Source organism: Amia ocellicauda, chromosome 5 (genome assembly GCF_036373705.1).
Source record: "Amia ocellicauda isolate fAmiCal2 chromosome 5, fAmiCal2.hap1, whole genome shotgun sequence".
NCBI classification, from domain to species: domain Eukaryota; kingdom Metazoa; phylum Chordata; class Actinopteri; order Amiiformes; family Amiidae; genus Amia; species Amia ocellicauda.
This window is the reverse complement of record NC_089854.1, coordinates 43022232-43050012: the sequence shown is the minus strand read 5'-3', so window position 1 is coordinate 43050012 and position 27781 is coordinate 43022232. Positions and strand designations below refer to the sequence as shown.

Here is a 27781-nt window from a genome sequence, read left to right as displayed (position 1 = left end):
GTTAGTGCAAATGAACCTGTACATCCCAAGATAACACATACAGAGTTTTAGGATTCTTGCGAGTATACATATATATAAAACTTTTCCTTTTATAACACTTTTGTAAGCCAAGAACATGTTTTAGAAAACCCACTGATAGTATCTTGTCTTTTTAAAGGGCTCACATCTGTTTTAAATTTTTCCGATTCCATGTGTAATTCACAGTACAGAGCATCTCTTATGAGAACCGGCCGCCGCTACTGCAAAGGGTTCCCCTGCAGGTCATGGGAAATGTTCCTCTTGTTTTCATTAAGTAACCTTGTAAATACAGTACATGTGAAACTTGGGAGCCATCCGGAAAGAACACTTACATTATCTTCACAATTACGTAGAAACGCAACCAGAAAAGTCTTCATTACACAATCTGACCTCGGACATACACATAGTTTGGCAGAAGCTCCGTGATAGAAATATCCAGTTTTCTAAAACAAAGGGGCCAACAATCAAATATAATAAAGACAATGAAGAAGATTGCAAGAGCTTTTTTTAGCAAAAGCTATTAGAGATTTGTTTCCCACCCCTATATAATTGTTGTTTTGTTAAACTAATATTGTAAAGCTGAAATTACTTCCTTAAGGCTCTTAAACTGAGTTAAACTAATCAAATCAGATAAAATAAATGCAACAGAAAACATTTTGTTCGAATATTAATTATGAGACAATGGAAACTTTTTTTGCCATGCACATAATTGCTACACTGGTGAATAGGGGCAGGATACAAATATTAGTTTATTCATGGAACTGATGCACATCTGGTGTGGACTTCAGTCCACAGCATGTTTGTCAGTCGTCCTCTGAAGTGCCTTCATTGTAATGGGATTTTCTCTGTGCTTTAGATCACCCAGTGTGAAAGTGTAACCCAGTGTAGTGGTGCCAAGTTGTCTTTTAAAAACAGAAGAAAAAAAACTCTCCACATGTTAAGACTACCACTTAGAGGGGAAGGCCGTACAGCGTGTGTTTAAGGCCCTGCTGCAGCTGTGTGCTTCGGCAGCTTGGCAGAAGAGCAGCTGTTTGGCCTTGCGTGTGTGTGTTTGTGAGAGTGCTTACATGGGTGTGTTTGTTGAACGCACTAGAGATATGGAAGAACCACGTTAAAAGGTAACACCAGAGAGACAGAGATATGTTCTTGTTGTACTCTGTGTCTTTATTGAGGCAGTGCTTTTTGTACATGAATGAAAATAATATGAAAAATAAGTGTTTATTGGTTGTTTTGTTTTTGTTTTGCAACGAAAAAGCTTTCACTAAGGCCAATGTTTACAATGTGTTATAAGAGGGTAACATTTATTGCAGTTTACAGCATTTTTTTTTTTGTCTTATTGGACTAGTGATTCAAGTTTTTAGTGGTGCATTAAATATTCAAACATCTGTTTTTTGGCATGTTTATTTGATAGTACAACACAGTGTGTATCACAGATTTGATAGATACAGTTGTAGTTTAATTACAATGAATATCAGATATCAGAATCTCTTCCAAAGAATTAAATTAAAATAATTTTCACAAAAATAAGGCACAGACTAGGTTTTTGCATATTTACCCTAAAATCAGATCCTTCTTGGTTATTTAAGGAAAGTGAGAAATAGGATATGAATTCTGCCAAAATGCAAACGATGAAGAAAACATGTATGTATCTTGAGATTGTACTTGATCAACAATAAATATATCGAGGTTAAAAGAATCAAATTTGATTCTTGACCACCTACTTTATTGAGTTCTTTATTGCACTGCTGCTGATTGTTATCATTAAAAAATAACACACTGGGCTTAATTATCCAATTTCATTGCAATTTGAAACAATCCCACAAACTGCATATACCCAGCTGATCATTTTAAATAAAATGCCATGATCTCTTTACATACATACTAGTGCTGCAGTCATTGTTGTGAAGATGGACATGTGTAATTACTCAAAACACATTTACAATATTGTTATTTTAATAAGCAAATATACTAAAGAAAACTTAGTAGTAAGAAAAATGTACCAGGTTCCTGGGGCTGGGGATTGTATTGACATATCCCCCCGATTGGACCAATAACATTCTTTTCTATTTTGGCCTCCCTGAACAGATTTACAGATATGCAGATAAGGAAGCCTTCTCACTAGCATAATAGCAGCCATACACATCCTCCTTTATCTTATCTATTTTTACATAAAACATTTCTGCAATTGTAAAAAAAAAGAGAAAAAAGCTCTTTTCCCATAAATCTTTAAAAGCAGGACATGAGTGAAGGGTGCTTAAGTGAGTTTTAATGTAAGCGAGTGATATCGAAAACACACACACACAGACACACACACACAGACAAAGGTAAGTAAAAACAAAACCAGTTTTGAAATTAAGTAGGACTTCAAATGCACACAACTGAGGGCTTTTCTGCGAGAGCATCAGGCACCCTACTAGGAGGAAAAACACTTCTAACACCACACAGGAGTTCTGAGGTATCCTGAGGGTCCCAATGCAGCAGCAGTAGCAAAAGCAAGGTCCATGCTGCGTGTCATGTGTCTGACACGTTCTGGTTGCCCTCGGGTGTCAGGAACTGCACTTTGGGCACCATCAGCGAGGAGTTGTTCCGGCGGATGGAGTTGTTTCTCCTCATGGAGTTGTTGCGCCTCATGGAGTTCCTCTTGCGCAGGGAGTTCTGGTGGGAGAGCTCGCTCTTCTGCAGTGTCTGGATGAGGATGGAGGGCTTCTCGTCCAGCTCCCGGGCGCTGCAGCGCGGCGTCACCACCTTGGCGGTGTTCCCGAACTTGGAGTAGTCCACTGAGTACACCCCTTCCTCTTCGGTCACGATGGGCACAAAGCGGTGGCCCCACTGGATCTCCTCGGTCACGTAAGAGGTCCGGGCCTGGGTGGTGATGCCCGTGGTCTCCACCACCCCTTCCAGGATGACAATGATCTCCAGGTCGCTGCTCTGCAGGTCGCTGGCAGACAGGTCATAGAGGGGGCTGTTCTTATCGATGACGTGGCAGATGATGAGGGGGGCCAGCAGGAAGATGCTGTTGCTCTTAATGGGGCTCTCAGTCTGAATGTCGATCTGGTGGATGGGGATGACCTCCCCCTCAGGCGTGGTGGTCTTGCGCACCACCTGAAGCCTCACGGCCGCCCCGATGATCATGCTCTTGCGCAGGTCTCCCACCCGGAACATGAAGCATAGCCGGTTGTTGCGCACGGCGATGACAGCGTGCCGGCTGAAGATGAGTGTCTCTGCGCGCCGGTGGGACTGCGCCGTCTTCATAAAAATGCAGCCAAGCATGATGGCATTGATGATCAGCCCAGCGATGTTCTGCACGATCAGCACGGTGATGGCCGTGGGACACTGCTCTGTTATCATGCGCCCCCCGAAGCCAATGGTCACTTGCACCTCGATGGAGAATAGAAAGGCCGATGTGAATGACCTGTGTGAGAAACGGAAACGGAAGACGGTCAGGACAAGTTTGGAAACCACCCAGCTCACCAAGGAGCAGTATTAGTGAAATGTCCCGGCTTCAGCTGTTCTTGTTCTTGTCTCATGTCATTGATGAGATGTTTATTATCTTTTCATGCGGTGTCTTCATTTATGGAACACTGTTAGGGCTGTTTCAACACATAAATTAAACAAATATATACATTTTATGTTTTCCCTACACACACACAAATACCCCACGGAGAATATAATTGTATGAGAACTATGCATTTTACCACCTATTTATCTCTCTTGTTCTTTGAAATGTTTGTGTTTATTTATGACTTGCTTCCCCTGTATGTGGCAATATGGCAGTGGTTCTCAATCCTGGTCCTGGGGACCCCCTGCCCTGCTGTTTTTTTTTCCAACTGAGCTTCTAAATTACTTCATTGTTAGTGGGGTACTTAATTTAACCCAAAATAAACTAATAAATTGCCTAATCTGAAATATCCAACTTTTTATAAGCTACACAATTTAAAAAGTCAAATGAAGCTAATTAATTCAATTGAGGGTTCAATTAAGTCATTGAGAGCTCAGTTGGAAGAAAAAACAGCAGGGTAGGGAGTCCTCCAGGACCAGGACTGGTAACCAGTGCACTATGGTGTTACCTGGTAAATCAACTACAGTGGTTCATGCGTTGTGCGTTCAATTGTATTCTATAGCCTTGTACTATGGTCCAATAAAAAGTCTGGAATGGAGAGTTTCAGTCTAAAGAATTAACATTGAATTGGAAACTCCCGATGATTAAACTGCATGGTTACTAAATTACTCCGATTAATGTGTTTAGTTACTTTGTACTCGCTCTCTCTCTCTCTCTCTCTCTCTCTCTCTCTCTCTCTCTCTCTCATACACACACACACACAGTGCTCCAAGATTCAAGGATTGAAAATACCCATATTTGTGCTTAATCGCTGCATGTAGTGCATATATTTGATGATCAGGAAAGCACCTACTTGACTTTGGTAACGCACTGTTCCATGTTCATCCCGTTATCGGGAACCAGGTCTCCGTGCCCAAACGCCACCAGCCACCACAGCATGGCGAAGAGCAGCCAGCTGCACAGGAAGGCCATGGTGAAGATGACCAGCGTGAAGCGCCACTTGAGGTCCACCAGCGTGGTGAAGACGTCCTGCAGGAAGCGGCCCTGTTCGCGGATGTTCTTGTGCGCCAGGTTGCAGGAGCCGCTCTTGGCGATGAAGCGAGCCTTGCGTGGCCGGTCTCGGAAGCGAGGTTTGCGGACAATTCCAGTGGTGATGCCCGGCAGCACGAACTCCTCTGGGATGATGCTCTTTCTTGCCAGCATTTTCGGAGCATAGTACCAAAAGACGCTACTACTATGGTTGTATTGTCGCTGGCTAATCTGGTCCAACAAACACCTGTTACTTTCGTATGCTTGCTACGAACTGAAACGGTCAAACCCGTCTGTTTCCACTGTCACATCATTTTTGTGTGCGACTCATTTCGCATTAGACAAAAGCCGACAAAAAGGCTCAGTACCCTCATTAATTTTCCAGCAATGCAATAATATATATATATATATATATAAAAAAAACACTAACCCTATTGCACTAAAAGTCCATTCACCCCCAATCAAAGCATCTTATTAGTCAAGTGCTCCACTTCATCACAGGCGGTTTAGTTCGTGATGTCCTCCAAAGCACACACATTGAAATATGAAGTAGTGTGTGTGGATAGGGATCATTACTGCACTGCAGTCCTGCTAAGACATCACTGACACTTTACAGCTGGGATGTCCGGTAAGTTCAAAATCCCAGCTGTTTCTTAGAAAAGAGGAAAAAGTCCCTTCCTTGCGCGATTCCACAAAGAGACGCAAACACACGAATTCCGAGCTTGCAGGTCCATCTCATGTTTCTAAATGGTATTTCCAAATTGGCCGGGAAAAAGTATCAAAAGCATCTGCGAGTTTGCTGGAGGACAACCCTTTACCCCCTGACGTTAGAACTGTGGGCGGGGGAGCTATCATGTCTGAGTGTAAGACAAAAACAAAAAAAAACTATTTACTGTGGTAATGCACTGTACAAAGTCAGGACGATGTCAAGTTTCCTCCGTATGTGGTCAGCGATTAGTTTGAAATGCTAGAGGATTGTCGTGTCTCCATCTTTCTGCTCAAGATTTATTTCCATCATCAAAGATTAATTGTCCAGGCGCTCTGGAAGGCCATCATCGTTATTAAGTTCCCCCTAGTGGCCGACAAAACCGTCAACTATACATTTACAGTGCACAGATAACTATGCTCTACTACTGACTGAAAATGATACATCCCAAATTGTAACGATGTGTGCAGCTGCAGGAAATAAATATGCATCCCAAGAGCTCAGATGCAATGATGCAATGGAAGCTAGAGGACGCTGCAGACCTCTTTAATTATAAGGGTGAAGAAGTGGTTAAAGAAACATAGGTCTGCAACTGACTAATGTGAAATGTGCCAGCAAATGACAACACACACGCACATATCATACACATATATAGCCGTGCACTCATGTCTTCCCAAGTGTCTCAATTGGATGCTCTGGTTAGTTTCTCTAAAACATGTGAAATCAGCTGTAAGCAGTCATCCAGAAGGAAATGCAAACAAACAGCCATGAACCCGTCTTGTATTAACTCACAGTTCCTGTTTATTTACAGAATAAAGTAAACCACACACCAGAAATGAAATACATTGGGAAGGTGAGAATTTAAACAATTTCGGGACTGAAAAAACAACATGGTCAACTTGTAATGATCTTGGAAGCCCAATATCATTTCACTATCAGATGGAGACAGTTTTGCAGATTTGACGGCAAACAAAACCCACTTCAGGTTAATAATAAGACCTTAATGGATCAGTGTTACTAATGTTGACAGTAATTGCTCGTTTATCTTAAGTGCATTGTTTGAAAAACCCCTGGTTGCAGAATGCACTTCTATCATTTCACTCTATAACTGCTGATGGGTTCTAAACATGTTTCCTTTACCTGAGAGTGGGTTCAGCTGAATGAAAAATAATAGTAATTGATATCTCTAGCTGTGAATGTAAATCATATCAATAAAAAACACAAATTGGATTTAATTGCATAACCTTTAAGTACTCATGTGATCGCACTATAGTTTACAATAGGTAAATGATTACAGACTATTAACCAAGGATAATAAATGTTACTGTTAAATATAAAAGATGCAACACAAAACATATTTTTAATTGTCAGCAACATTTGTGTGTAAAAAAGTAGGCACTGAAACAGTCCCAGAGTAAATACAATAAAAACAGTCTTTGTCTATGCTTATTCTAATAGAAGTATCAAAATATAGGAATCGGAAGGTTTTGTATTCTTGCAACTGGTATACACGTTTACCTTCTCAAAGTATGCATGAGCAATGAAAGAGGAAAAAAAGCTGGAAATCATACATTTGCCCCCTCAATTGCACAAAAAATAACATATTTCATTCATAGTGAGTGAATGCCACTTTGGTCTGTGATTGAGCATAGTGGGTTTTGCAGTTTTTGGCAAGCAGTGTTTATGTACTTTCAAAAAGGGTTAGACTGATAAAACTGTAAATACACGTTATGTACACCAGAACTAGATATACAAAAGATATGATCATGTTCTTCACAGCCATTCCAATGTGCATCTTTAAACAATTTGCCATGGACAGACCACCAACACAGAGACTGAGAGAAGCTCATTCTCCCAACCTGCAGATATCACTATGATTCCACAGAAGTCTGCCATAATAAACAGGGTGTTTTGGGGACTTGAACAAAGACCAACAAAGTAATTAATCTATAGACCTGAGTGAGACCACTTTATATACACTCACCTAAAGGATTATTTGGAACACCTGTTCAATTTCTCATTAATGCAATTATCTAACCAACCAATCACATGGCAGTTGCTTCAATGCATTTAGGGGTGTGGTCCTGGTCAAGACAATCTCCTGAACTCCAAACTGAATGTCTGAATGGGAAAGAAAGGTGATTTAAGCAATTTTGAGCGTGGCATGGTTGTTGGTGCCAGACGGGCCGGTCTGAGTATTTCACAATCTGCTCAGTTACTGGGATTTTCACGCACAACCATTTCTAGGGTTTACAAAGAATGGTGTGAAAAGGGAAAAACATCCAGTATGCGGCAGTCCTGTGGGCGAAAATGCCTTGTTGATGCTAGAGGTCAGAGGAGAATGGGCCGACTGATTCAAGCTGATAGAAGAGCAACTTTGACTGAAATAACCACTCGTTACAACCGAGGTATGCAGCAAAGCATTTGTGAAGCCACAACACGTACAACCTTGAGGCGGATGGGCTACAACAGCAGAAGACCCCACCGGGTACCACTCATGTCCACTACAAATAGGAAAAAGAGGCTACAATTTGCACAAGCTCACCAAAATTGGACAGTTGAAGACTGGAAAAATGTTGCCTGGTCTGATGAGTCTCGATTTCTGTTGAGACATTCAGATGGTAGAGTCAGAATTTGGCGTAAACAGAATGAGAACATGGATCCATCATGCCTTGTTACCACTGTGCAGGCTGGTGGTGGTGGTGTAATGGTGTGGGGGATGTTTTCTTGGCACACTTTAGGCCCCTTAGTGCCAATTGGGCATCGTTTAAATGCCACGGCCTACCTGAGCATTGTTTCTGACCATGTCCATCCCTTTATGACCACCATGTACCCATCCTCTGATGGCTGCTTCCAGCAGGATAATGCACCATGTCACAAAGGTCGAATCATTTCAAATTGGTTTCTTGAACATGACAATGAGTTCACTGTACTAAACTGGCCCCCACAGTCACCAGATCTCAACCCAATAGAGCATCTTTGGGATGTGGTGGAACGGGAGCTTCGTGCCCTGGATGTGCATCCCACAAATCTCCATCAACTGCAAGATGCTACCCTATCAATATGGGCCAACATTTCTAAAGAATGCTTTCAGCACCTTGTTGAATCAATGCCACGTAGAATTAAGGCAGTTCTGAAGGCGAAAGGGGGTCAAACACAGTATTAGTATGGTGTTCCTAATAATCCTTTAGGTGAGTGTATATATATAATATCTATTTTTCCTACAGGGAGCAACAGACAATGCTCAGAGTTTTACTGTCCTGATCTAGAAGAGCTTGTCCATAAGAAACAGCTCACTTGACTGATGGAGATGCCCCCAAACACAAGAACACTTTTGACCTTATAAAGGCAAGAACCCAAACACCATGTATTAAGCTAATACTGCGGTGACTGTCTAGATGTAAACAAAGCAGATCTATTAGCCCTACGACCCAAGCCAAGTGATTAGGTCTGAGCCTCAACGTAGACAATCCTGTTGTTCTTGATGGTGGTGCAAATACCAGCAGAACCATAACCTACAAATTTGCTAATTAAATCACCCAATGCAAATTAAAAGGTTTAAAATAAGTATTTAAATTCTTGCTAATGGCACCTGGACACATCTAGAGTACTCCTATACTTACAGCTTTCCATGTGCAGTCAATTTTCCTTGCTTGTGTCCAAATGGAGTCAATGGGCTTTTCAGGTCTTTTAAGAGTGGCACTGTATTCCCTGTAATGTTTACATTTCCAAGACACAAATAGTAGGCATGAGATCCAGGCAGGCATTCAGCTTGTTAAGATACACATCGCACAAGTTTATACCAGCCTAAGAAAAATCAGACTCTTCCTATTGTTGCTTTTGAGTAACAAAGTGAAAGTATATAGCATTTAGTAACAGTAACACAATATTATTAAAATAATAATAAAATAAAAAACATTTAAGACATTTTGTGATAACTCTTATCCCAAAAATTATTATGCTCCTTAAAGGTCAATCAATCAAGTATTCAAGTATTCAATCCCACAATCCTGTTCTTACTTATAATACAGATTATAATCACATTATACTACAGATGTAAATCAATGAGCCATCTTATAATTTTTTTAACTATTGTGTTTTTTTTGTAAAAAAAAGAAAAAGCATCCTTTCAATGAAATGCTCAAACTTTCATGGTATTGAGTGTTTCCTCCATGTAATGTAAGCTTTATGAATCCTATGCATTGTTCTTTCTGGAAGAATATCAAGACTTTTACAATGCCCAGTTCTAACGTGACTTTTCATTTTGTCAAGACCCATCTTCTTCTTTTCTCTAGTTCTAAAGCTCTCCATGCAAAAATAAAACGAACTCCTGGCACAAATTGGATTGATTGGTTGATCTCTTGATTGACTGAGCGATTGAGAAGGTTACTCTGCAAAGGTTCATGCATTGTGTACAAGGGCCAGCGGTGCAGGAGTCACATGTCGGCTCTGACGAAGGAAGCGAACATGCCATCCTCGTCCTCCAGTAGAGTTTCAGGCTTGTCGTACTCCAGGATGTTCCCCCGCTTCATCACGATCACCAGGTCAGCAGTCAGGATGGTGTGGACTCGGTGCTGAAGAAATACACATGACACACAAACACGCACATGCTGTCAATGTTTGTTTTTCAGAGATTTTCAATGAATGTTCACCCTCCTATTATTATATAATACAAAGGAAAATAATGATGATAATGCTTATTATTAGTAGTAGTTTTTACTTACTAGTAACAGTAAGTAATAATCTATGGTATCTGAACTGCTGTTGGGGGTTATAGTAAAGGGGTTCTGTTTACAAATGCAATGTTGGATATTAAATTACACCATTTAACGTGGGCCTGTTTTCTTATCAGATGTACAGTACTGTGCAAAAGATTTACGGAGGTGTGAATAAATGCTGTAAAGTAAGAATGCTTTTAAAAATAGCCATATTCATAGATTATAGTTATCAATTAACTAAATGCAAAGTGAGTGAACAGAAGAAAAATCTACATCAAATCCATATTTGGTGTGACCACCCTTTGCCTTCAAAACAGCATCAATTCTTCTAGGTACACTTGCACAAAGTCGGGGATTTTGTAGGCATAAAGTCAGGTGTATGATCAAACAATTATACCAAACAGGTGCTAATGATAATCAATTCAATATGTAGGTTGAAACACAATCATTAACTGAAACAGAAACAGCTGTGTAGGAGGAATAAAACTGGGTGAGGAACAGCCAAACTCAGTTAACAAGGTGAGGTTGCTGAAGACAGTTTACTGTCAAAAGTCATACACCATGGCAAGACTGAGCACAGCAACAAGACACAAGGTAGTTCTACTGCATCAGCAAGGTCTCTACCAGGCAGAAATTTCAAGGCAGACAGGGTTTCCAGATGTGCTGTCCAAGCTCTTTTGAAGAAGCACAAAGAAACGGGCAACGTTGAGGACTGTAGACGCAGTGGTCGGCCAAGGAAACTGCAGCAGATCCAAGACACATCATGGTTACTTTCCCTTCACAATCGGAAGATGTTCAGAACTGCCATCAGCTCAGAACTGACAGAAAACAGTGGGACCCTGGTACACCCATCTACTGTCCGGAGAAAACGGGTCAGAAGTGGCCTTCATATGGAAGACTTGCGGCCAAAACGCCATACGTCCGACATGGCAACAAGGCCAAGCAACTGAACTCTGCATGAAAACACAGGAACTGGGGTGCAGAAAAATGGCAGCAGGTGCTCTGGACTGATGAGTCAAAATCTGAAATATTTTGCCGTAGCAGAAGGCAGTTTGTTTGCCGAAGGGATTAAGTGGTCAGAATTAATGGTTTCCTCAATGCTAAGAAGTACAGGCAGATACTTTTCCATCAAGCAATACCATCAGGGAGGCATCTGATTGGCCCCAAATGTATTCTGCAGCATGACAATGACCCCAAATATACAGCAAAAGTCATTAAGAACTATCTTCAGTGTAAAGAAGAACAAGGAGTCCTGGAAGTGATGGTTTGGCCCCCACAGAGCCCTGATCTCAACATCATTCAGTCTGTCTGGGATTACATGAAGAGAGAGAAGCAACCGAGGCTGCCTAAATCCACAGAAGAACTGTGTTTAGTTCTCCAAGATGTTTGGGCCAACCTACCTGCTGAGTTCCTTCAAAAACTGTGTACAAGTGTACCTAGAAGAATTGATGCTGTTTTGAAGGCAAAGGGTGGTCACACCTAATATGGATTTGATGGAGATTTTTCTTCTGTTCATTCACTTTGCATTTAGTTAATTGATAAATATAATCTATTAACATGTCTATTTTTGAAAGCATTCTAACTTTACAGCATTTTTTCACACCTGCCTAAAACTTTTGCACAGTAATGTAGCTGGAGAATATTGTAAATTGTGATACTTGTCTGTATGTATTGTGTTATTTGTAGATTTAAACACTGTGCCAGAAATCTCTATCCAGGAGGTGTCTTCTGAGAATGAAAGGAGAAATTAGTAACATCACAGTCTATAAGTGACTTACTGTACCACTGCTATTTTTATGGGATTTATTTTTTCTTTGCTTACACTTATCTGATATTAGCATGTCAAAAAAGTTTCTTAAGGACAGGCAGTCTTATGTATTAATTTAAGTTCAAAAGAAACGGCAGAAAAAAGATTAATGCATTTGGTGCCTTTGCCAACTTTCCTGGAGCAGATCCCAATTTTGCATTTGCAGCTTGTATAATAACTAAGCCCTAACCTCAAGCTCCTTAATAAAACAGTGAACTCCATCTCTGTACCCATACGAATTAGCTTTGACATTTCATTAAGTGACAGCCACTAAAAATGCCATGCTTACAATTTGTATTTTTCCATTCTCTTAAAAAAAAGTTGACCGGCTTGCTTAATTAACAGAGCTGTCTGCCATAATATATTATCATGTTAAGAAAACAAACCATGCAATCAGGGTAAAATATACAGTGATAAATGGTAAAGCATAATTTAAACATTGCCTATTGTCTTCTGTGCTATTTCAATGCACAATGAGAGAACTGGAAAGGCACGCGGGAAAATCTTTTAAAAGTGTCAGCTTGAAATCGTAGGTTGTGTGGACTGTGGTAACAGTTAGGCTGAAACGCACTGACTTTCTCATCACTCAAGACAAGGGCTGACACGGGTTACTGGACCCAATACACAGAGGGAATGTAGCTCTGATCTCATAGCCTGATGCAGACAGTGGGGAAGGTGTTATTGGTGGGTGGCAGGAAGGGGCAGGGAAACTACCAACCGGAGTGCCTGGGCTGGCGGAGCAGCTGTTAGGCCAAGAAGCCAGCTACTTGTGTGTCTTCACTAACAGCGTGAAGAGGCTCTCTTCCTGGGCCAGCAAGTTAGGGGGATTGTCGCACTCCACTAATATCCCAGAGGAGAACACTAAAACCTGCTCAGCCTCCAGGATTGAGGACACACTGTGCTGGAGAGGAGAAAGAAAGAGACAAAGAAAGAGAGACAGAGAGAGAAGATACAATAGATAGGAGAAAGAGAGACAGAGAAAGAAGAGAGAGAGGAGACAGCCACAGAAGAAAATGGGAAGGAAAGGAAATACAAAAGTGAAAAGGGACAGTTTTGAGAGAAAAGCACACAGAAACAGCCAGGGTTTGATTGGATTGGGAATTGTAAAGTTGGGAAACCCCAATACCTGTTTTAACAGAGGTATTGTCCCCAGATTTCACTTGATATCTCCTAATCAATCCAATAATCAAAAACCCACTGGACTATAACGTATACTAATATAGTCAGTGTTCAGGAAATTGAAAGAAAAAAATAGAAATACAATACATCAGGACTTTTATTAAAGGGATTTTGTGCGAGCTGAAGAAGATGAAAGCAAAGGACAGAAGATTGGAAAGAAAAGGCTCATCTTGGTCAATGTTCAACCAGACCAAAAGACAATTATTTTGTCTTGAACCACTAAAGAGAATCAACTATATAAAAAAGAAGAAAACCAGACACCAAAGAGACACTGTCGAATCTTTTCACCAATCCGTGTGTTTTGCGGTCAGTTTGTAAACCCCGATACCCACAACCAAGGTGATGTTACTCACAGCGATCGTGACGACTGTGCGGTTTGAGAAGGCTGTCATCACGACCTTTTGCAAAATATTCTCCTGAAAAAACAAACAAACCAACAAACACATAAAGTAATCACCCCCTGTGTAACACCAGCCCAGATGATTGCCACTTTAACCGCGCTTTTGTGAAATGGCGCAATGATGATGGAGGGTATAACTAGGCCGGTGTGCAGAAGGGTCTCACCGTTGCCATGTCAATGGAGGCGGTGGCCTCATCCATTATGAGTATGCTGCTCTTGCGCACGAAAGCTCTGGCCAGACAGAAGAGCTGCCTCTGGCCGACACTGAAGTTCTCGCCCCCCTCCGTCACCACTGCATCTGCAATCAACACACACACACACCTGCTCAACAATGTTATGGCTGCTGCTACTATTACTTCTGCTGCTCCCACTACTGCTAAAATAAATGTTACTCCTGTTCCTGTTCCTCCTACATCTAACTAGTCACGGCACTGCACCGGTCCTGTGAAATCCAAGTTTTTAATGCACTCGGATATTAACTGTAAGCAGTCACTGTTTCTGTACGTGGATTTCACTCCATGCTGATAATAAAACTGCAATTTCTTCGTAATCGCACACCGCACTTGAGATTATATCTTCCGACACAATGTATCTGATCTGATGTATCTGCAATTCAAACACACACCTCCAATTCTGAAAGCGAATCATGTCCTCAGTGGGCGTGACGGACGCTTACAGACACGTCTAGCACCAGCAAGTGAACCGTCCACAAAACACGGACGCGTCCAGACCCTTAGCCAGTGAAAACACCCATTTAAGCGTCCGGGGCCGGACACGTCCGGATGCGTCTGCCAGTGGAAACGGGGCATAGATGATTTTTGCTGCTGCTCCCACTACGACTGCTGCTGTAACTGTTTGCTACCAGTAATTATGAATTGTACCAATGATTACAGTGCAGCCAGTCTGTCTGCCCAGGTAGATTTACTGTTCATTAAAGCTAATGCCACTCTCTGTTCCTGCAGTAGATCATTTCTCAGGCTTACCCAGTCCTCCAGGCAGCGACTTGACCATGTTCTTCAACTGGGCTATCTCCAGGGCCTCCCAGAGTCTGTCGTCAGTGCATTTGCACTCTGGGTCCAGGTTGAACCTGAAATAATCCAGTTATAAGTGAGTACAACAGACACAGGGTTCTCTAAGTGTGATCACCAGATGAGTGGTGGTCCTGGCCATCCGACCAGGTGGTCTGCAAGCTGATACAAGTGCAGATTGATCAGGAAATAATGACAAAGTTTATACCTTTTGTTTCCGACATACATTCATTTTCAAGTACCCAGAGTAAATAAAAACAACATACAAATAATATATAACACAGTGGATGTTATTGGTCAAAAGTAGATACATTAACACAATGGATCTACTAAGTAAGTATACAAATAAACTCCAACATTGAAAAGGCATAGATGATAGAACCAATGTTCTGTAGCATGGGAAAGTGATTACCCCCAATTATGGCGAAGTGTGATACATAGATGCAGAAAGAATGAAAACGAATGTTTCCTAATGTTTGCTGGAAGGATTAAATGGCTGCACAGAAGACAGCTGTAAAAGAACATGTAAATGACCATAATAGGCAATCGCACTGGCTCTGCTATGAGGCAAATGGCTGCAGCACTACAGGTCATCAGGGATTTGATCTGGCCACAATAATTGATTCTTTAAAATTCCTTCTTTTAACTAGATATCCACTGGAGTATTACAGTATATAGCCTCTCTGTCTTACTGATTTACAAGCATGAGAACCGTTCAACCCATCGCTGTCGTCCAGTTGGTAGAGGTTTATTGACCCAAAACCCTGAACAAGCTGTCCACGGAAAGACATTCACAGCAAGAATTGGATGACCCCAACACTCATTTATAATGCCCATATTCTTCCAAGAAAAACAAAAAAGTAAAGAAATATACAACTTGTGTATGAAGTTGATAGATAGATAGATCATACCGAATGGAACCACTGAACAGCACAGGGTCCTGCAGAATGATGGACAGCCTGGAGCGCAGTGTGTGCAGAGGCAGCTTGGAGATGTCAATGCCATCGATGATGATCTTGCCTGGCGATAGCAAAAAAGATCACATGGTAAGAGAAGCGTTTTAATGTCAATAAGTACAAAATTAAATAAGCCTCCAGTGACAGAATGTTATAGGTCAGAAAAAGTCAATTCCTCTTTAAAATGTAAAAAAAGTGAACACACACACACACACACACACACACACACGCACACACACAAATGTTGGACTCGCACAACATCTGCTGCTCTAGTGAAGAAACATTCTTTAGATTTCTCGTCTCTAAAATGGATCATTGGTAAGAAATATAAATAAATGAATTTATACTTTTAGTTAATCTCTGAAACAAGGCCTTACATTAACTAATAGACTGCATATTTTGGCCCTTGGCAACAGCCACGTTTGTATTGGCATAGATCTGTCCTGCTGCAGTTTTGATATTCAAGCACTGGGACTAAACAATGAGCAAATTATATTTCCAGTTAATTGCCTAACCCAGTGTTTCCCATACCTTTTCAAGTCACCCCGACCCCTTCTGCTTGCCAACCCCATTTAAACCTTAAAAAAACTACTTTCAGTGAGAAAAATGAGTTGTCCTCATGTACAGAGTTGTCCAATTTTCATAGGAATTAATTAATATTTTATTGTTGACTATTCCAAAAATCTGTTATTATTTAGGCACTAGGCTAATCAATTGCCATATCGGTATGAATAGAAGATTACAATGTTTAAGGGAAAAAAAGCTAGGAACAGTTTAATAGATACACTTTGATTGTTTAGAGAGCCTTATTTTGAGTAATAAAGCAAATTAAGCTAAATTATGGAATACAAATAAATTTAGCAATCAAGTATTGTATTGTATTGTATTGATAATGCTGCTGTTTGTAAGATTGAATCCAGTATAATTGTTCTATACTGTCCACAGGCCTTTAACACCCTTCTCACCAATGAGGCTTTGTCTTTGTTGGAAATAAATATTAATTAAATAAATACCTAAGGACATATGTACATAAACCTGTAAGATAAATTAACCACTTCTTGCTGATAGTGTTAAAATAATAAAATACAAAAAAAGATCACAGGAAAAAGGTACACTGACATAAATCTAAATGTTAATGTGACTGTTTTGGTGCAGTTAGCATCTGATACATTTTCTTACATATGCTTAATCAAAACATTTAAAATGACTAATGATTCTAGTAAAATACACTGTGTAAGTGAGGTGATTATTCCTGATACTGAAATATGCTGTAAGGAAGACTACTAATGTGTCATTAATGTGTTTTTATAGGGGGAACCATATTCCCATCCCAGACAGCAATGAAAAACTTCCTGTACCTGTGCCAAGCACAGGAATAAAATGATAATGGTTTTCACCGAGAAAGAACACTGCAAAAAATACCATGCAGTGAATGAGTCTCAGGACCCTACACCTTACCCTGTTCCCTATGCATTAGTACAGACTTGCAAGTGTTTCAAGTATATGTCATTAGAATTATGAAACTACACCCATTACTTCACTGAAACACAAGATATTAGTCAGTATATACCCTACATTTCGGAGGGAATAGACGTCTCCTTAAAAGCAGAAAGAAGTGGTGGGTGGAGGGGATAGGGGTCCATGCTGGAGGCCTGTGCTTTGCTCTGTTTTATTTTTATGAGCCATCACATAATTCCTGGAAACTAACCTTCAAACATGTCCACCATCCTGAAGAAGGCCAGAGACAGTGAGGATTTTCCACTGCCTGTCCGCCCACAGATGCCCACCTATGAGATACCACAAGACCACTATGAGGCAAAACAGCTGCAGATGCCCACAATTCACAGTTTTTTCCACATGTGATGTCTTTTTTCTTTTCTTTTATTCTAGAGCAAAACATGCACGCTCGTTTGATTGGTCAGTTTGTTATCAATAAATACACTTCAGGTACATGTTGATGCTCACTGGAAAGATGAATTAGACAACATATCTACGTTTCAAAACACATATAAGTAGGCTGCATACTTTTCTTCTGAAAATGTGAAAGAGTTATACCTTTTGCCCGGGATTGATGTAAGCATTGACATGCTTGAGTACAGGCTTTAGCAAGGGGTCGTATCGCACACACAGGTCCTGGATCTTAATCTCACCCTGCTGGGGCCAGTCTTCAGGCACCTGGGAGACATCTACCACAGACAACACACATTTCACACTGGGACTCTCAGTCACACTATACAATGCACAAATTGCTAATGAATAAATGTAGGAATACCACCGGAATAACAAAGGAATACCTCAACCACTTAATCTGAATTGTGATGTTAATCACAGGGATAACAGGGTTAGGGATAGTGTTACAGACTAGGGTTTGGGTTAAGGCTTATATGATCAGCATCAGAGCTCAGAGGACATGTGTGAGATATGAATGGGTTGTTCCTGTGGTATTCATGCATTAAATCAATTCAAAAAATTTCTAAAGTGTTATATAGAAACTTATAAGCCATTTTAATTAGGGGACAGACCAACAAACACACTGATAGACTGTAATCGGTAGTAAATAGGAATTGTACAGTGCTTTGATTGCTGTCTGCAACAGCATAGTATAATTGCGCTGCATTCGAAGCGGTCAGTAACGATACTCAATTTCATCTCAAAATGTGGATCTGTCATTGGCACATATTCTTTCCAATGTAACATCTTTTGTTCATCTGACAAAAATTAAAACAACAGTGCAACACTGTGACAACCATTTCCATATTCAGAATAAAATAACCTATTTTGTGTTTCAGTGTGGATTTCATTACACTCGAAGATTATAATACCATGTACATGGTACCATAAATATCAGTTTATAGAGCGTTTGTATCTCTGTATTTTGTAATATGCAAATATCTGTCTTGCCAAGGATTCTGTTGTCAAGTGCAACAGATCTGATGTAAGTTTTAGATATAAGGTATGCAAGTATAGGCCCAGTGGAAAGATAAGAACATGTATAAAAGCAAACGGGGTCCCTGTGGGTCTCAGCTATTATGCGCCAATGAACCAGTCTGTTTTTATTTACAGAAAGCTTGGCCAGATCAGTTACGATCAAGTTCTGGATAAATTCAACTGGTTGTTATATTTTGATTACGGGAATTTACTACTGTGGGAAATCTGTGGAATCGGGGGTTGCTAGGGTAAGTACTCGTGCTGGCAAGAGATGCCTATAGAAATATGTGCTTGTGTATGATGGTGTTGTCTACAAAACCTGATTATGGTGAAAACTGCACTTTAGCCAAAGAATAGCGTGCTTGACTTACTCTAGTAGGAGGCTGTGAGACTGGACCTTGGCAGGTATGGGTCATATTCTAAATACTCATATAAGGACTCTTTAGAAAAGTCCTCCAGAGGTACATTAGTGTTGAGCACAACAATAGGAGTTTGTTTTGTTTTTTATTTTTTATATTATCTTGTAATATTATTCTGTTAATTGTCTATTGTGTTACATTTCTTCTCATGTAGTTTGGCTGCATTTTAATGGGACGTAATAACTGAAAAAGTTGGATCGAAATAGGGTTATATAGCCCTCAGCCAGAAGATTTTGAGATCCTGGGTGACTGATCATTTTATAAAATTGATCTCGTAATGCAAATCGCTCTGGTGAGATTGTAGTAGTGTCAGTGATTGACTGACTGGATTGCACAGAAGGCTTGCAGTTCCTTCGTTGTCAAAGATCTGCACACAAATGCTGAAAACTGAAAATGCCCTTCTCTGAAAGCTGGATGTCATCCATTCTCAGGAATGCAGAAAAAAGCAAATTGCGCATAATTTAAAAATGTACTGGCAAGGATGACGAGACAGCTATTTAATACGTTTTAAACATTTATTTAACTGCCATCCCCCCCACCCCCTTCCCAGGCTGTATGTGCTACTGTTATCTTTCAAACTTTTCCATTGCCTCACAGTCACAGTGTAGGATTGTCCGTTACAAGCAGTAAAAGGTCTGAAGCCTTTAAAAGTTCAAGGGTATTGTTTTAAAGTAGACTAAATCCTTTTTGCTCAACTTGTATTCTTGGCTGAACCCTCCCAGCATTACCATGGAACGTGTTTAAATTATGCCTCAATATATCAAACTGTCACTCATCTATTACGTAGATGTGATGCCAACATTGGGGATCTTACATGTAAATACAATATTCCCCTTGTCAGCATATCAGTTGTTGATGCTAGTTTGGATGCTCTACACTTAAAGAAAGAAGAAAAATATTTTTCAAATGTAAAATGATTTGATTTATCAATAGATCTCTCCTTACCCATCGAGCCTTCGTAGTTTTCTGACTCTGTGCTCAGGAACCCATTGACTTTCTTCACTGCTGCCATCTGAACCTCCAAGTCAGCCAAATTCCTCACTACCCAGTTTAGATAGTTGCTCACCTGGACAGAGCACAGAAACAAAGCAGGAGTTAGAATAAAATAAGACAATACAGAGTAGACCTAGATGAAAATAATCATTAAATAAAGTCAAAGCCATTTCTCCTCATTTTCACCATAGCTAGCTCCAATGAGCACCTGTGTTCCAACATGCTTTACACACCAATCAATAATATATACTTCTCTGTTTATTGCCCTTTTCTACATTTGTGAAATATTACTGGCTAACCAAAAGGGCAGGGTTTCAAAATATTTCAATAGCCTTTTCTTGACATTCATGGGAATTTTTTATCCAATTCATTATGCTTAATCACAGTCCTCATGGCAATAAAGAATCAAAGCTGATTTTGGACTGTCTAATGGAGATTCAAATAATATAATTACAGATACTCCAGTATACAGTATGTTTGTAAACCTTGGCTGGGATCAAATTCAATCTTTCACCCACCTGCTATTACAAAGCTACAACCCTGTACTGAGGGATGGCTTTATTTATAGTCAGAAGCTAATTCTTCAGCTCATAAATATAATGGGTTTGTACGTTGCTATTAGCGGTTGGCACAAAGTTTTGATTTAAGAGATTGTAAGGACATAAGAGCAAAATTAAGTTTAGATGAGCCTTCAGCTCATGTTGCCTGTTCAGTTGCTAGTAGCTAATCAATCCCAGTATTTCATTCAGATGTTTTTTGATGGAACCCAGAGAGTCAAAGTCTGAGAAAGAAAAAAAAAGGGGAGCACAGTTTTATGATCAAATGTCTTGTTATTGTACAGAACTAATCAGGGAGATTGAACAGAGCTGCAGAGGTTTGGTGGAAGTGTACTGAGATCTGCACAATGTTACATAGCATTGTAAAAAAAATGGATAGGTATATATAGATATTATATATACATATATATGTTTTATACAAAAGTTCATACAGTAACAAAGAGAAGACTAATTAAAAACAAACACAAAACACACCCATAGTTTGAAAAAAATTCTGTCATTTAAAGGTTGTATTTAATAAGGAACTCACTAAACAATCTTCCACTGAATTTATGACAATAATTACAATGTTTTATGATTATATTTTTAATATTATATACATTCAAGTTAATTATATTAAATGTATTGTACAATAAGTTTGGTTTAAACTGTGGTCCATCTAGTCATTTCTACACACCTCTAAAGCTAAAACAAACCCCTGCATACCCTATACCATACTAAACTTGTACTGCCATAATATTTACAGTTCTGTAATGGATCTGAACTCTTTTAAGTACACAAGTGAAACAGCACATACAGGGCTTTTTAAGAGAAGGCCAGTTAGATTTCTAATGATAAAAGAAACTCACAAACTGGCACCATAACATCACTTTCAAAATGGAAAATACGTACCATACATCTTTAGACTCATGTCTGGGCTGCTAGATCATGGCACTCAGAGTTATTAAACATTCTCAAGATCACCTCATAAAAAATAAAATAAAAATAAATACTGAAAATGCTCTTTAGTTGCTGAATTCATTTAAAGCGAGGTAACACTTGAGTCATACATTGCCCAGTCACGGCCCCATTTCAAGCACTGTCCTCAGGGTGTGATTTACACATCATAAATGTACTTCTTTGAAGTGGGGAAAGTTCAGAGTAAAGCAATCTGTCTAATCTTTGGTGTTTTGAACATGGACAGATGACATGTCATATGTCCCATGACTTATGCCCTTATATAATCCACTACTAAAATACAGACACTATACAGAGCCTTCAACCAGGGGAAGTCTGGAAAAGGACCTGAAGTTATTGCAATAAACACAAACCAGATCCAGACCCAGATCCATCCACATGCTCTGTAAGGATTGCTTGCATATACTGTTCACATTCTAGAATGTTCTTTTACATTTTTGTATTTAGCTTAGAAATGGACACACACTTTAACCTTTCCTATTTTGCAGCATGCACACACATACGTATATACAGCTCTGGAAACAATAAAGAGACCAGTGCAAAATTATCAGTTTCTCTGGTTTTACTATTTATAGAACATAAGAACATAAGAAAGTTTACAAACGAGAGGAGGCCATTTGACCCATCGTGCTCGTTTGGTGTCCATTAATAACTAAGTGATCCAAGGATTCTTTCCAGTCTATTTTTAAATGTTCCCAAACTTTCAGCTTCTACCACATCGCTGGGTAGTTTATTCCAGATTGTGACAACTCTCTGTGTAAAGAAGAGTCTCCTGTTTTCCGTTTTGAATGCCTTGAAGCCCAATTTCCATTTGTGTCCCCGGGTGCGTGTGTCCCTGCTGATCTGGAAGAGCTCCTCTGGTTTGATGTGGTCGATGCCTTTCATGATTTTGAAGACTTGGATCAAGTCCCCACGTAGTCTCCTGTGTTCCAGGGTGAAAAGGTTCAGTTCCTCAGTCTCTCCTTGTAGGACTTTCCCTTCAGACCTGGAATAAGTCTGGTTGCTCTCCTCTGAACTGCCTCTAGAGCAGCGATATCTTTCTTGAAGTGTGGAGCCCAGAACTGTACACAGTATCCAGATTAGGTCTAACTAGTGCATTGTACAGTCTTAACATTACTTCCCTTGTTTTAAATTCTACACTTTTGACAATATACCCTAGCATTCTGTTTGCCTTTTTTATTGCTTCCCCACATTGCTTGGATAGAGAAAGTGAGGAGTCCACATAGACTCCTATTGGAGTCCACATAGACCCATTTGTTTGATGGCTTGTGACCATCCATCTTCCTCTTGATCACATTCCAGAGGTTTTCAATGGGGTTCAGGTCTGGAGATTGGCCTGGCCATGACAGGGTCTTGATCTGGTGGTCCTTCATCCGCACCTTGATTGACCTGGCTGTGTGGCATGGAGCATTGTCCTGCTGGAAAAAACAATCCCCAGAGTTTGGGAACATTGTCAGAGCAGAAGGAAGCAAGTTTTCTTCCTGGACAACCTTGTACGTGGCTTGATTCATGCATCCTTCACAAAGACAAATCTGTCCGAATCCAGCCTTGCTGACGCACCCCAAGATCATCACCAATCCTCTACCAAATTTCACAGTGGATGTGAGTCACTGTGGCTTGTAGGCTTCTCCAGGTCTCCGTCTAACCATTAGATGACCAGTTGTTGGCAAAGCTGAAAATTGGACTCATCAGAGAAGATGACCTTACTCCAGTCCTCTACGGTCCAATCCTTATGGTCTTTTGCAAACCTCAGCCCGACTCTTCTTTGCTTCTCATTAATGAAGGGCTTTTTTCTAGCTTTGTACGACTTCAATCCTGCCCCTAGGAGTCTGTTTCGAACCGTCCTCGCCGTGCACTTCACACCAGCTGCCGTTTGCCATTCTTTTTGTAGGTCACTTGATGTAATCCTACGGTTGTTGAGTGACATTCGAATGAGTTGGCAGTCATCCCGGTCAGTGGAGAGTCGTTTTCGCCCTCGCTTGACCTTGTTCTTATGAACTGCCGTCTTTGAAATTTTAAGATGGAAGCAACCCGACGCTCACTGTATCCCTCTGCCAGTAAAGCCAGAATTGAACCCTTCTTTTCCTCACTCAAAACTTTCCTTTTCAACTCTTTTGGCACGGTCAATAGTTATTTTTTGATTCCAATTACTTTTGAGGTACCACCAGCACTGTTTTTGCCATCCAGCTGGTCCTATTGCAAGAGGATAGTGATGACCACAGCAGTGGTTTTTATACTTGGTTCAGGTGATCACCTAATCAGTACCTCATTCAGTAGAATGAGGTGTGCCTGTGTTGGAATTCAACAGACACTGGAATGGAATGGCTGCCATACATGTAGAGATGCTAATTTAAAAAAACATTGCAGTGGTCTCTTAATTTTTTTCAGAGCTCTATAGATATATACATATATGTAGATACAGTATTGTGCAAAAGTTTCACGAGGACCGGGTACTTCACCGCAACACTGTCTTGTGGCGAACCATCCATCTTCACCCATTTAGTCACAATGATTTTGATATGACCGACGGAAATGTCATGGTCCTTTATGGTTTCGACTTCTAAACTGCTTGTGCCAACCACAAAAGAGACCCCCTTCACCTTTTCACTGCTGTACATCCTACAATCAGTGCAGTACATGATTTTCTTGACTGGATCATACACCAGCCATTCTCGACCGGACCTCCACTTTTCATTGAACAGTCTTTTCTTTTTCTTTGTCTCCTCTTCATGTTCGGTTTCATCATCAGTTTTTCTCTTGTGTTTTGTTGTCTGCTCTCTGGGTTTTCTTACACCTGTTTTGTGCCGCCATAACAAGTAAGGCACAAGCCAATAGGCCTAACACAAATGGACTAATCAAACACTGTATGCAGGTAGTGCTCATGGGAGTTGTAGGGTCGTAGCTCGTAGTGTCACTCACATTGCAATGAGTTTATTATTTCAGATATCTTTTGAGACGACTACATAAAAAAAAAATATATATATAGATATATAGAATGCCACCCGCCAAAGTGGCTAGTAAGAGTGACTACGTTACACGCCACAGCCGAATTCTACCCGCATTTGGTGGGTGGGTGGGTGTTAATGTCAAGCCCTGGTCAGGTGTATGATTAAACAATTATACCAAGCAGGTGCTAATCATCATCAATTCAATATGTAGGATATGTACGTTGAAACACAATCATTAACTGAAACAGAAACAGCTGTGTAGGAGGAATAAAACTGGGTGAGGAACAGCCAAACTCAGCTTACAAGGTGAGCTTCCTCAGTGAAGTTTACTGTCAAAAGTCATACACCATGGCAAGACTGAGCAGAGCAACAAGACACAAGGTACTTCTACTGCATCAGCAAGGTCTCTACCAGGCAGAAATTATTTCAAGGCAGACAGGGGTTTCCAGATGTGCTGTCCAAGCTCTTTTGAAAAAGCACAAAGAAACGGGCAACGTTGAGGACCGTAGACACAGTGGTCGGCCAAGGAAACTTACTGTAGCAGATGAAAGACACATCATGCTTACTTCCCTTTGCAATTGGAAGATGTCCAGCAATGCCATCAGCTCAGAATCAGCTCAGTGGGACCCTGGTACACCCATCTACTGTCTGGAGAAGTCTAGTCAGAAGTGGCCTTCATGGAAGACTTGCGGCCAAAAAGCCATACCTCCGACGTGTCAACAAGGCCAAGTGACTCAACTGTGCACGAAAACACAGGAACAGGGGTGAAGAAAAATGTCAGCAGGTGCTCTGGACTGATGAGTCAAAATATGAAATATTTGGCTGTAGCAGAAGGCAGTTTGTTCACCGAAGGGCTGGAGAGCGGTACATGAATGAGTGTCTACAGGCAACAGTGAAGCATGGTGGAGGTTCCTTGCAAGTTTGAGGCTGCATTTCTGCAAATGGAGTTGGGGATTTGGTCAGAATGAATGGTCTCCTCAATGCGGGGACGTACAGGCAGATACTTATCCATCATGCAATACCATCAGGGTGGCATCTGATTGGCCCCAAATACACTCACCTAAAGGATTATTAGGAACACCATACTAATACTGTGTTTGACCCCCTTTCGCCTTCAGAACTGCCTTAATTCTACGTGGCATTGATTCAACAAGGTGCTGAAAGCATTCTTTAGAAATGTTGGCCCATATTGATAGGATAGCGTCTTGCAGTTGATGGAGATTTGTGGGATGCACATCCAGGGCACGAAGCTCCCGTTCCACCACATCCCAAAGATGCTCTATTGGGTTGAGATCTGGTGACTGTGGGGGCCAGTTTAGTACAGTGAACTCATTGTCATGTTCAAGAAACCAATTTGAAATGATTAGACCTTTGTGACATGGTGCATTATCCTGCTGGAAGTAGCCATCAGAGGATGGGTACATGGTGGTCATAAAGGGATGGACATGGTCAGAAACAATGCTCAGGTAAGCCGTGGCATTTAAATGATGCCCAATTGGCAGTAAGGGGCCTAAAGTGTGCCAAGAAAACATCCCCCACACCATTACACCACCACCACCAGCCTGCACAGTGGTAACAAGGCATGATGGATCCATGTTCTCATTCTGTTTATGCCAAATTCTGACTCTACCATCTGAATGTCTCAACAGAAATCGAGACTCATCAGACCAGGCAACATTTTTCCAGTCTTCAACTGTCCAATTTTGGTAAGCTTGTGCAAATTGTAGCCTCTTTTTCCTATTTGTAGTGGACATGAGTGGTACCCGGTGGAGTCTTCTGCTGTTGTAGCCCATCCGCCTCAAGGTTGTACGTGTTGTGGCTTCACAAATGCTTTGCTGCATACCTCGGTTGTAACGAGTGGTTATTTCAGTCAAAGTTGCTCTTCTATCAGCCTGAATCAGTCGGCCCATTCTCCTCTGACCTCTAGCATCAACAAGGCATTTTCGCCCACAGGACTGCCGCATACTGGATGTTTTTCCCTTTTCACACCATTCTTTGTAAACCCTAGAAATGCTTGTGCGTGAAAATCCCAGTAACTGAGCAGATTGTGAAATACTCAGACCGGCCCGTCTGGCACCAACAACCATGCCACGCTAAAAATTGCTTAAATCACCTTTCTTTCCCATTCAGACATTCAGTTTGGAGTTCAGGAGATTGTCTTGACCAGGACCACACCCCTAAATGCATTGAAGCAACTGCCATGTGATTGGTTGATTAGAAAATTGCATTAATGAGAAATTGAACAGGTGTTCCTAATAATCCTTTAGGTGAGTGTATATTCTGCAGCATGACAATGACCCCAAACATATAGCGACAGTCATTAAGAACTATCTTCAGTGTAAAGAAGAACAAGGAGTCCTGGAAGTGATGGTTTGGCCCCCACAGAGCCCTGATCTCAACATCATTGAGTCTGTCTGGGATTACATGGAGAGAGAGAAGCAACTGAGGCTGCCTAAATCCACAGAAGAACTGTGGTTAGTTCTCCAACCTACCTGCCAAGTTCCTTCAAAAACTGTGCAAGTGTACCTAGAAGAATTGATGCTGTTTTGAAGGCAAAGGGTGGTCACACCAAATACGGATTTGATTTAGATTTTTCTTCTGTTCACTCACTTTGCATTTAGTTAATTGATAAATATAATCTATTAACATGTCTATTTTTGAAAGCATTCTAACTTTATAGCATTTTTTCACACCTGCCTAAAACTTCTGCACAGTACTGTATATATTAGAGAAAAATATATGTTTCATTTATATTACATTATTTGTCATTTAGCAGACACTCTTATCCAGGGTGACATACATTTATATCCATTTATACAGCTGGGCATTTACTGGGCAGTGCTCAAGGGTACAACAGCACTGCCCCACCTGGGATTTGAATCCACAACCTACCAGTTATGAGGCCAGAGCCCTAACAACTACTCCACAGTGCTGCCTTATAGCTATATTAAAAGATGCATGTGAATGATAGGCTACCCTCAGCTTATATAAACAGCACCCTATAAATCATAATGTACTTCATACACATAAACAGAGACCAGCAACTGGACTTAACTGCCTAAAGAGCCCAGAATGTAAGCACTAAGGGTTGATAAAAACAAGAACAAAATGTTTTCCATTAACTATAATTTTGAACCAGGTGATCCTATAAGTGGGCATCAGTGTGGAGTAGTAGTTAGGGGTCTGGATTCCTCTTTGGAGAGTCACGGGTTCAATTCCAGGTGTGGGACACTGCTTTTGTACCCTTGAACAAGGTACTTTACCTAGATTGCTCCAGTAAAAACCCAGCTGTAGAAATGGGTAACTGTATGTAAAAATAATGTGATATGTGATAGTCGCCCTGGATAATGCGTTACACTGTAGGCTGTGAATATTTAGCATTTATTTAGCATTACTACGAGCTATTGTTCAGTGTAACTGCGTGTGTCTGGCACTGTCTTTGTCTGTATTCAGATATTAAGCGGACACTAAATGTGCTATTAGCAGTCCTGCGTGGGAGGGAGGGACATCCTGACCAGCCTTGTTAGTTTATTGTCTAACTCAGTTTAAATTAGCCGGTGTATTTCTGTCGTTGCCACT

The 27781-nt window shown here is 40.7% G+C and overlaps 2 protein-coding genes across 4 annotated transcripts in view; both read right to left on the bottom strand.

Moving 5' to 3' along the window:
• Positions 1-1161: 1161 nt before the first annotated feature.
• Positions 1162-5487, bottom strand: kcnj8 (potassium inwardly rectifying channel subfamily J member 8). The gene is made up of 2 exons (XM_066705323.1): positions 4431-5487; positions 1162-3430 (listed from the first exon to the last, which is right to left on the bottom strand). The coding sequence occupies exons 1-2, from the start codon at positions 4778-4780 to the stop codon at positions 2530-2532; spliced, it is 1251 nt and encodes a 416-aa protein (XP_066561420.1). The 5' UTR covers positions 4781-5487; the 3' UTR covers positions 1162-2529.
• A 603-nt stretch (positions 5488-6090) lies between these two features.
• Positions 6091-27781, bottom strand: part of abcc9 (ATP-binding cassette, sub-family C (CFTR/MRP), member 9) — a 56415-nt gene continuing 34724 nt past the window's right edge. For 2 of the 3 annotated variants that reach the window (XM_066705319.1, XM_066705320.1), the window contains 8 exons: positions 19693-19813; positions 17456-17586; positions 17109-17187; positions 15356-15464; positions 14400-14503; positions 13581-13714; positions 13370-13432; positions 6091-9886 (listed from right to left, as the gene is read on the bottom strand). In XM_066705319.1, the coding sequence (XP_066561416.1) occupies positions 9749-9886; positions 13370-13432; positions 13581-13714; positions 14400-14503; positions 15356-15464; positions 17109-17187; positions 17456-17586; positions 19693-19813 (879 nt within the window). In that variant the 3' untranslated portion in view covers positions 6091-9748. Of the gene's footprint in view, positions 9887-11642; positions 12739-13369; positions 13433-13580; positions 13715-14399; positions 14504-15355; positions 15465-17108; positions 17188-17455; positions 17587-19692; positions 19814-27781 lie in introns of those variants that run through there. The other variant, XM_066705321.1, reaches the window with a different exon arrangement.